Source organism: Mauremys reevesii, linkage group 4 (assembly GCF_016161935.1).
Source record: "Mauremys reevesii isolate NIE-2019 linkage group 4, ASM1616193v1, whole genome shotgun sequence".
NCBI classification, from domain to species: domain Eukaryota; kingdom Metazoa; phylum Chordata; order Testudines; family Geoemydidae; genus Mauremys; species Mauremys reevesii.
Window position 1 is genome coordinate 8,120,073 of NC_052626.1, and position 9,290 is coordinate 8,129,362.

The 9,290-nt window shown below is 50.7% G+C and overlaps 1 protein-coding gene across 2 annotated transcripts in view; it reads right to left on the reverse strand.

The window, feature by feature from the left end:
* NID2 (nidogen 2) overlaps positions 1-8,707 on the reverse strand; it is a 51,942-nt gene extending 43,235 nt beyond the window's left edge. The window contains exons 1-2 of one of the 2 annotated variants that reach the window (XM_039535004.1): positions 8,455-8,707; positions 6,972-7,283 (exon numbers count right to left, since the gene is read on the reverse strand). In XM_039535004.1, the coding sequence (XP_039390938.1) occupies positions 6,972-7,283; positions 8,455-8,643 (501 nt within the window). In that variant the 5' untranslated portion in view covers positions 8,644-8,707. The remainder of the gene's footprint in view (positions 1-6,971; positions 7,284-8,454) is intronic. The other variant, XM_039535003.1, reaches the window with a different exon arrangement.
* Between the last annotated feature and the right edge of the window lie 583 nt (positions 8,708-9,290).

The window sequence follows — 9,290 nt, forward strand, 5'->3', positions numbered from 1 at the left end:
GCTGAGGGTAAAGTCACGGAAAGATGCCCTCCCACGTCCGTTAGCCTCTGGCTTGACCGACGCTCAGCAGCATGGACTTTTCTCATTACAGTAACTTCAACAGCCAAAAAAGGGGCCCAGCTCTATTTGCAGAGTTTCCTAGCACTTCCACAAGGCAGTCATCATCCCTCCTATATAAAGGGAGTTTGTTGTGAAGGACACACCCCCACACTCACAACCACAGGCATTTAGGACTATGCCCCAGTGACAGCAACTCAGCAACACAAACAAAGCTACACAGAAAAAGACCTCAAAAGGGGTGAAAAAAAAACACTCTACAAAGCTGAGCAATCAGAGACTGCACCAAATCCATCCCTGGTGCAACTTCACTGCAGTCAACAGAGTTTAGTCTGGGGCTTGAGTCCGCCACTAAGTCCTCATTGAGCAAACTGAGGATAATCAGACAGGATCCCTGCTAAAGATTGCCAGAAGGTTTAGGGAAAAATCGGACAGATAAGAGGGATGGAAGGAGTGTAAAGGTCAGAGGTCAAAGAGCAAGAAAGGTCAGCTCAGAGCTTGTTACTAGGCTGATCTCAGTGGAGTTTGGCCGTTTAACACTTGTTAAAAGAGCGATAGAGGGCAAATTCCGCCTTAGTGCAGCTTCCCAGAGCTCCAGCTAAGGGTAAGTCAGATTTCAACTCGCTTCACTGCGTGGGCTGCCAGAGACCATACCGCTCACAAACACTGTTCCTGTTTTCAGTTACTTGATCAAGATCCTGTCAGTGTATAAAAACACCTGGGGAGAAATGTCTGTGAAATGCTGTCCCTAAACAAACTAAGTAGCAGCATCGTTAGCTACAGTGTATTGATCCAGCATTGCCACATCTTGTGGTTTTATTGCAAGTCTCATTTGGTGTTTATTTTAAAGCCCCTGCTCTTGGAATCATGTGATTATGTGAGAATCTCAACTTGCATTTAAAAAAAAAAAAAGTAAGGTTCTAACTCTCATGCATGTGGAGAAAAGCTTAAAAATGTGACCCTAAAGGTTCAAAACCTAGAAGGCAAATAGAACCCCCTTTTTCATAGAATATCAGGGTTGGAAGGGACCTCAGGAGTTCAGCTAGTCCAATCCCCTGTTCAAAGCAGGGCCAATCCCCAGACAGATTTTTGTCCCAGATCCCTAAATGGTCCCTCAAGGATTAAACTCTCAACCCTGGGTTTAGCAGGCCAATGCTCAAACCACAGAGCTATCCCTCTCCCCCTTTTAAGAAAAAACCTCAAACCACTGAGCTATCCCTCTCCCCCTTTTTAAAAACAGCCTCATGATTTTTAAGCCACTCATGATTTTTTTTTTTGAGTGAGAGGGACAGATTTTTGTACACTTGAGTTCAACAAAATTGTCGCTCCTGGAGTGATCTACGCTTGGCATGTCGCAAGTAGTGGATGTTTTAATTAGGGATTGTATGATTGTTTTCCCTGAGGCATACAGCAACTTCCTCCTTCAAAAAGAACACATTTTTCTTCATTCCCGTTTGGTATCGGGTTAGGAAGTCCTGAAATGCTGTCACTCCATTTCTATCACACTCCTTCCCAAAGCTGCCATAAAAACCCTCAGCACAAACCCCACCGGGGACCCGCATTTCCTACGTCAGTCCAACATCCTGCAACGGAAAAGCACTGGCATGGCACCAAAACCCACAACTGGGCCAGGCGGCTCCAGCAACAGCAGGCCTGCTAAGCAGTGGACTTTTTAAGATGTGTTGTGTGGAGGACTGCACTCCTGATCTCCACTTAGCACAGCGTGGGATTTTTCTTCCAGTCAATCGGCCAACCTGCAGGAGACCCGCTGGATCCATAGAGGAAGGTGGTGGATGATACTGCTCCACTTGGGAATCAGAGATGCATTGCCAACGGGAAAGAGGCACTTTGACAGCTTGAAAAGCAACTGAACATTCAGCCAGACTGTGCCTCTGTTCATCACAAGCATAGAGAGGCAGTGCTGATAAACGACCTAATAAGAACTCTTGGGAAGAGAGAAAGAGAGTCTATTTGTAAGGTTCTTGACTGGGGGCCAGTGCTTTGGAGATCTCTCAGTCCTAAAACTGGCTGTTCCACATCTGATGCTTGAGCTGAAGGAGGAGCTGCAGAAAGGCATTCATGGGGAAGCAGCACTAGTCTATATGCTGTATGGATGAGGAGAGTAAAAGGTAATAATTGGAGATATACCAATCTCCTAGAACTGGAAGGGACCTTGAAAGGTCATTGAGTCCAGCCCCCTGCCTTCACTAGCAGGACCAATTTTTGCCCCAGATCCTTAAGTGGCCTCCTCAAGGATTGAACTCACAACTCTGGGTTTAGCAGGCCAATGCTCAAACCACTGAGCTATCCCTCCCTCCTCTTTTAACAAGGAGACCTTGTTTTCTGAAGACACCCTTGACTGTTGCACTCTTAATACTACAATACAAGTAAGTGCAGAATAGTGGAATTATCTCACCTAGGGTGACCAAATAGCAACTGTGAAAAAACAGGACAGGGGGTGGGGAGTAATAGGCGCCTATATAAGAAAAAGTCCCCAAAAACAGGACTGTCTCTTTAAAAACGAGACATCCGGTCACCCTAATCTCACCACACGGCAATGCTGGGCCACATTACCTCCACCTCAGGACCAGGCTCTTCTATTTGCCTTCTCATCATCCAAAAAACAAGGGGATGGCCAATGAAATTGAAAGGCAGCAAATTTAAAACTTGATTAAAGGAAATATTTTTCATATACAACGAGTGGTTGGTTAGCCTGCGGAACTCATTGCCACAAGGTACCAGCGAGGCCCCGGGTTTAGCAGGATTCAAAAAAAAAGGACAGGTCACTTGTATACACAACAGGATAATGGGAAGATTCAGCGTTACATTACACTAGAACCTCAAAGATACCAACACCAGAGTTCCAGACTTATTGGTCAACCAGACACCCCCTGGAACCGGAAGTAATCAGGCAGCCGCAGAGACAGACAGACAGAGACAAAATGCAAATACTTTATTGCCTCTGGGCTTTAGCTTGCTCCAGACGGGGTCAGAGCTCTGACCCTCGGGAGCATCAGGATTTTAGACCTGGGGGAGTGCTGGGGCTCATGGCTTCAGCCCCGCGGCTCCGTTCCCGGCTTCAGCTCCGTGGGGGGCACTGGGGCTCGGGGCTTTAGCTATGAGGGGAGCACTGGTTTCAGCCCCCAGTGCTCCCCCTGTAGCCAACACCCAGGCACCCCTCCCCCCGCTCAAACCAGGAGCAGAGCCGTGGGGAGTCCCGAGCCCCAGTGTCCTGCCCCACAGGGCTCCTCCCAGATCTAAAGCCCAGAGCTCTGGTGCTCCCAAGGGTCAGAAGCTCTGACCCCACCCCCAGCCCTAACACACACACCCCCATCTGTGGCTGCAGCCCCAACCCTCCTTCCCCCTCCTCCCCTCCCAGTGGATTAGGTGCATAACGTCTTGTTTGGAGTTAAGGACATTTCAGAGTTACAGACAACATCCATTCCCAAGGTGTTCGTAACTCTGAGATTCTACTGTAATATAATTTTTTTTTTAAAGTTGAGGGGGGGATATATGCAGTGTAGATGTAGCCATGATATAACTATAATATGTATATATAAATATTATAAATAATCATAGAAAAAGTCATGCTTCAGGGTACAAACCAGCTCCCAACTGATAGGGCCGGGAAGAAAACTCCCTACTGCAATGTATTCAATAATTGCCCATCTCTGAAGCATCTGGTACTAGTCACTGCCAGAGACAGAGATGCTGAATTAGACGGACCACTAGGCTGACCTGGGATGGCAACTCCTATGTCCCTATCATGCTGCAACATGATGTTAGCATGTCATCAGCAATCTGCACGCAGGCAGCTCAGAACAGAAAATCAATGGTATTTTTCAAGAAGTTTTTCTCTGCAACCCAAAAGAATTCCAGATTAAAAAGACGACTACAGCCAGGCTTTCAGGGCACGTGAGAGATCGCAAATAGTGCTGTAAAAGTCGGGGGGAGGGGGCACTGACAACACTAGGAGCTCCCTAACCCCTCAGTAAGGAATCAGACCAGTGAACCAGCCTTCGTCATGACAGCAATTTCCGCCTTCATGGGCCAGAGCCATGAAATGACTTGGGAATCCAAGTGCTGCGAATCTGAAAGCGTTTCAGTCTATTCATGAGTGTTATCAGTTTGTGTCACTGAAAAGCATGCATCACTGCAGGAAGTTCTTGAGACCACATCTAACTGGTGCCTGCTTTTCCATACACAGTATCAACCCACGGTGGAAATTCTGAAAGCTATTCCCCACAGACATTCGTTAATGAGTAACTTGGAAAACAAACCCCAGAAAAGGAGACTAGGATCCCAAATCATTAACAAAATGTTTGGAGTGCTTAAAAAAAAATAAAATCACAAACCCTGGGCCAAACCCTACTGGAGATACTCACAAGTATCAGTCTCTCTGAGCCAGATTCTGATCTCAGTTACACCAGCGTAAATCCAGAGCAACTGCACTGAAGCTACATTTGCAGCTGAACCTTTCAGCAAAGACCAGTGGGAGATTTCTGCACCACCTCTAGCTAATACCATCACCCAGAGCATTCAAAGCACCTGCTTGGTTTTCTCCTTGTCTATACTTAAGCCCCTTCGTTTTCAGTTTAAACCGATTTTTACTGAAAATATCCCGGGTTTTACAAAAAGGTTTATTTGTTTTTTTCTGATTTTCACCCTACTTTTGTACCATTCAAATATATATAAAAAAATAGATGTATTTTCCTAATAAAACGATTTATGTCATGCAATGGATTGTAGTAGGATAATACATTAGTCTGTGTGAATATGCGAAGCTGCCTGTTGAAGCAAGGCTTTGTATAGTCTAGAAGATACATAGAATCATAGAATCTCAGGGTTGGAAGGGACCTCAGGAGGTCATCTAGTCCAACCCCCTGCTCAAAGCAGGACCAAACCCAACTAAATCACACACTAAACAAACAGGCACACACACAAGCTCTGAAGTGCATGTGCATCTGAACATACCGATGAATATTACGCCTGCCACGTACACATTTCAAGCTGTAAGCAGATAACGGTTTAAAGATCTGACACTAACATGGGAAGAAAACGAAAATCTGTCTCAGAATACATTTCAGAACACAAGGAAGTACTCAACATTTAAAAACAAAAAAAGGCGAAAAGGATGAAGGCGAGTGTATGCGCTGCAAATGGTGTGGTCCAGTATTAATGTAAATATTTATAGGCTAATTGTTCTAAGTCTACAACCGTAAACTGTTTATTCGAATGAAAGGATTTATTTGGGGATGAGAGATGTTTTGTTTTCTTAAACTCAGAGGTGACATTTTGTTTTCCGTTCTGTTTTAGTTCTGTAGCAAATCACATTGAATTCCATTCATCATTCATCAAAGCTACTGAATACTTTTTTCCCCTGTCCTTCCATCCACCAAAATAAACCCTGATATTTACCCAGAAAAATTATTAATAGTTTTTTCCACCGATTTTCACCCATTTTTGTTGTAGTAATAAACACCGATAATTAAATATACTAAAAACAGAAAACGAAGGGCTGTTTTGTGCTGCAAGGTCTTTGCAGCAGAGACCAAGTCTTTGTATATGTTGAGTGGATGCTGTTAGTAGTTAAATTATGATAGCTCATGACAGTTGATTTCCACCACTGGTGTTTGCACGAGAGATTGTGAATCCCTTGTGAGCAGTGAGTGACAAGACTAGCCCAGCGGACTTCAGCAGGACTCCTTGGAGTAAGGGTCTCACAGTCGGTCCTTAAGGGTTTTGTGAACGGTATTCTAGCCTCACCATGCGAGATCCAAGCTATGCTGCCATCAGCTGTTCAATTGTAGACACTCTGACTATGGAGTTTGGGCTGCGACCCTAAGTGTGAGCTCTAGCTCAGCTCATGCTCCAGGAGGGGTTAGAAAGCATAGGAGTGAAAGTCCAGGTCTTAGGGCACATGTCTACACTGCACAGTTAACTCAGAGGCACTTTAAGTCCAGGCTAGCCAGCCCAGCTGGGGGTGTGGGTTAGAGCCTGAACTCCACTTTAACTCTGGCTGAAAGCTGATGAGGGTTAAATCACTCGAGTGTCGCTATTCCTCCAAAGCTCTTCCCACAACTCCCTCAGAGGACAGACAAGTTTTTCAGTAATGGACATAACTTACTGGGAAAGAATCCTAGAGTGTCTCAGCACAGAGAAACCTGGGATCTGCACCCAGACACACATGGGTAAGGATAGAAACACCGGGGACACAGTAATGCAGGTAGGACTGTGTGTAACCCACACACTTCCTGGGTGTGGTGTTCTGTCCCATCTACTGGCACCGAGACCACTGGGAGAGAGATTAATGAGTCTGCTCTACTGCCTTAGCTAGGAGCCATGTGGCTTTTAGCTCATGCAGTAGAGGCTCACACACTATTAAAATATATATATTTATTTCTACCTATCTCCTAGAACGGGAAGAGACCTTGAAAGGTCATTGAGTCCACTTCACTAGCAGGACCAAGTACTGATTTTTGCCCTGGATCCCTAAGTGGCCCCCTCAAGGATTGAACTCACAACCCTGGATTTAGCAGGCCAATGCTCAAACCACTGAGCTATCCCTCCCCACTAAGCTTCCCAACTTCGATCCCGCCTGCCAATGACCAGGGTCTGTCAGTCTTATATTTGCAGTGGGCATGCTCACACCTGAGTGAGGCTAACCAGGGTGCTCAGACCCTGGTGCCAATCACCTGGGATAACTGTGCAGTGTAGACATAACCTTAGTCTGGAAACTTGGTACAGATGCTCAAAAAAGAAAGGAAAAAGAAACAGGGGCCATCAACCTGGGTAATATTTGCCTGATGCATTTCTGGTTAGAAACCTTCTCCCAGACACATCTCTCTCTGGAATTACACTGTTTCTTCAGATCCCAATGGGATCACAGCAGCTAACATTAACATTGGCCTTACCTTCTTGGAGGGCTCCGAGTTTCGAGAGACTTCCTCATAGGCACCCACGTTCTCCCAGGTGGCAATGAAGGCATGGATGGGAGCGAAGGCAGCAGCGGCTGCACTAGGAAATCCAGCATGGATAAGGCCAGCAGCTTGGCCCAGTACCTCGGTGGACTGATCCTCCCGGTAATAGATCTTCCCCCTCCCACCGCTGGTGTCAATATCGGACAAGAAGGGGGCGATGGCCGGGAAGTCAGTGGGGAAGTCGTCGTCCACGTACTGGGTCTCTCTAGGGAAATCCTGGGTGGAGATGATCCCATTGGTCCCTACCTACAAGAGACAGCAAGGAATTCTGCTCAAAGCACCCTCCACCATTCAGTCCACCCACACAGGACTCCTGTCAACAGGCAGCAACAGCTGCAGTGCAGAAAGATCCCATTCACTGCAACACCCCCGCTCCCCTCTGCATCATCAGCTCCTCCCTCTGAGCCAAGTCCTTCCACCCACCCCATCCAGGGGCTTTCAGTCCAGCAGGGGACCCACCACAAGGGACCTCACTTACCCAACATTACAGGGGGGACAAAGACCTCAACTTCCTCCCTTCCCTCTCCACCCGTGTGAGCTCCATCCCCAGCTGCAGGCTCACTCCAGGCAACCCCCACCGCACAGAAAGCAGCTGGGCACAATGTTTTCCAGCACCGTTAGCTAGCTAGAGGGGTAGGGATAGGGATAGCTAGGTGAAAGGGAAGCATGTAGGACAATGTATGGATGCACCAAGCTCTTTGCAACTTCCCAGGCCAGGGTTGGGCAAACTACGGCCCATGGGCCCGTATCCAGTCCGTCAGACCTTTGAATCTGGCCCTCGAGCTCCTGCTGGGGGGCGGGGGCGGGGTCTTGCCCCAGGGCTGCCCAGAGGATTGAGGGAGCCTGGGGCAAAGCAATTTCAGGGGCCCCTTCCATAAAAAAAAATTGCAGTTCTATAGAATACTATATTCTTGTGGGGGCCCTGTGGGGCCTGGGGCAAATTGCCCCACTTGCCCCTCTGGGCGCCCCTGGCTTGCCCTGATCTGGTGCTCGAGCTGGGGAGCGAGGTCGGGAGCTCACCCCGTTCCGCACGTGCTGTGGCTCCACTCAGCTCTGGGGAAGCAGTGGCATGTTCCCCCCTCCGGCTCCTACACCTAAGGGCAGCCAGGGGGTCCACACGCTGCCCCCCACCCCAAGTGCCGGCTCTGCAGCTCCCATTGGCCGGGAACCACTGCCAACGGGAGCTACAGGGGCGGCACCTGTGGAGGGGGGAGTAGCCTGCCATGCAATTTCCAAACCCAGATCTGGCTCTGGGACTAAAAAGTTTGCCCAGTCCCGCACCAATAACCCCGCTGCGGGCTGCTCCTGGCACCTCCAGCCCCCGGGGGACCGTAACCTGGGCTGGGCAGGGGGTGCCCGGGAGCCCCGAGCCGTGCAGCCGCGGGTTCGAGCCCCGGGCCCGGCGCGCCGCACTCACATAGAGGTGGCTGAAGCGCGTCTCGTAGAAGAGCAGCGGCTTCCCGAGCGTCGCCACAGCCGAGGTCTCGTCGTCGCCGTCCTGCAGCAGCCGATCGCCCCGGGGCGCCCCGTAGGGGAGCAGCTCCCGCCGGGGAAGCGCCGCCACCGAGCCCAGCAGCAGCAGCCGCAGCAGCGCGGGGAGCCCCATGCTGGGCCCTCGGGGGGGCGGCGGCAGCGGGTGGCCCGGGGCTGGCTCCCCTCCCGGGCGGCGGCGGCAGCAGGAATCTCCAGCCCACGAGCCGCTTCCACCACGTCCGACCTGAGCTCCCGGCGCTGTCCTGGGCCGGGGCGGGGTCTCGGCTCTGCCCCGGCGCCGCCATTGGGCGCCCCGAGCCCGGCCGGCGGCCAATCGCTCCCGGCCCCCGCCCGCCGGAGCCGGAGCCGGAGCCGCATCTGGTTCGCGTTAAGCCCGGCGGTGCCAGGAGCCCGGCGCGGCCGCCCGGGGCCCCCTGGCGGGGCAGCTGGAGCCCAGCGCCCCCCAGCCCCGCGTGCGGGGTCCCGGGGGGCGGAGAAGCAAAAGCCGGCCCCGCTGGTGCGCTCCACCCCGGCTGATGGGGGGTTCGTATAAGCCCCTCTCGGTGTGGGGCTGTCAGCGATCGCCCCCCAGCTGTGGGGTGGTGGAGGGACTGACTCAGCCCCATGCTAGTGGCTGCTCTGTTCACACCCCTGGCCAGCCATGCGCTATGGGGCTGGGGTGCCAACGTGGCCCTGGTGTGGGGAGCCCTCGGGAGCAGGGGGGCTCTGTCTGCCCTCTGGGCCGGTGTGGCCACCAGTGGTTTCCCCAGGAATTGAAAT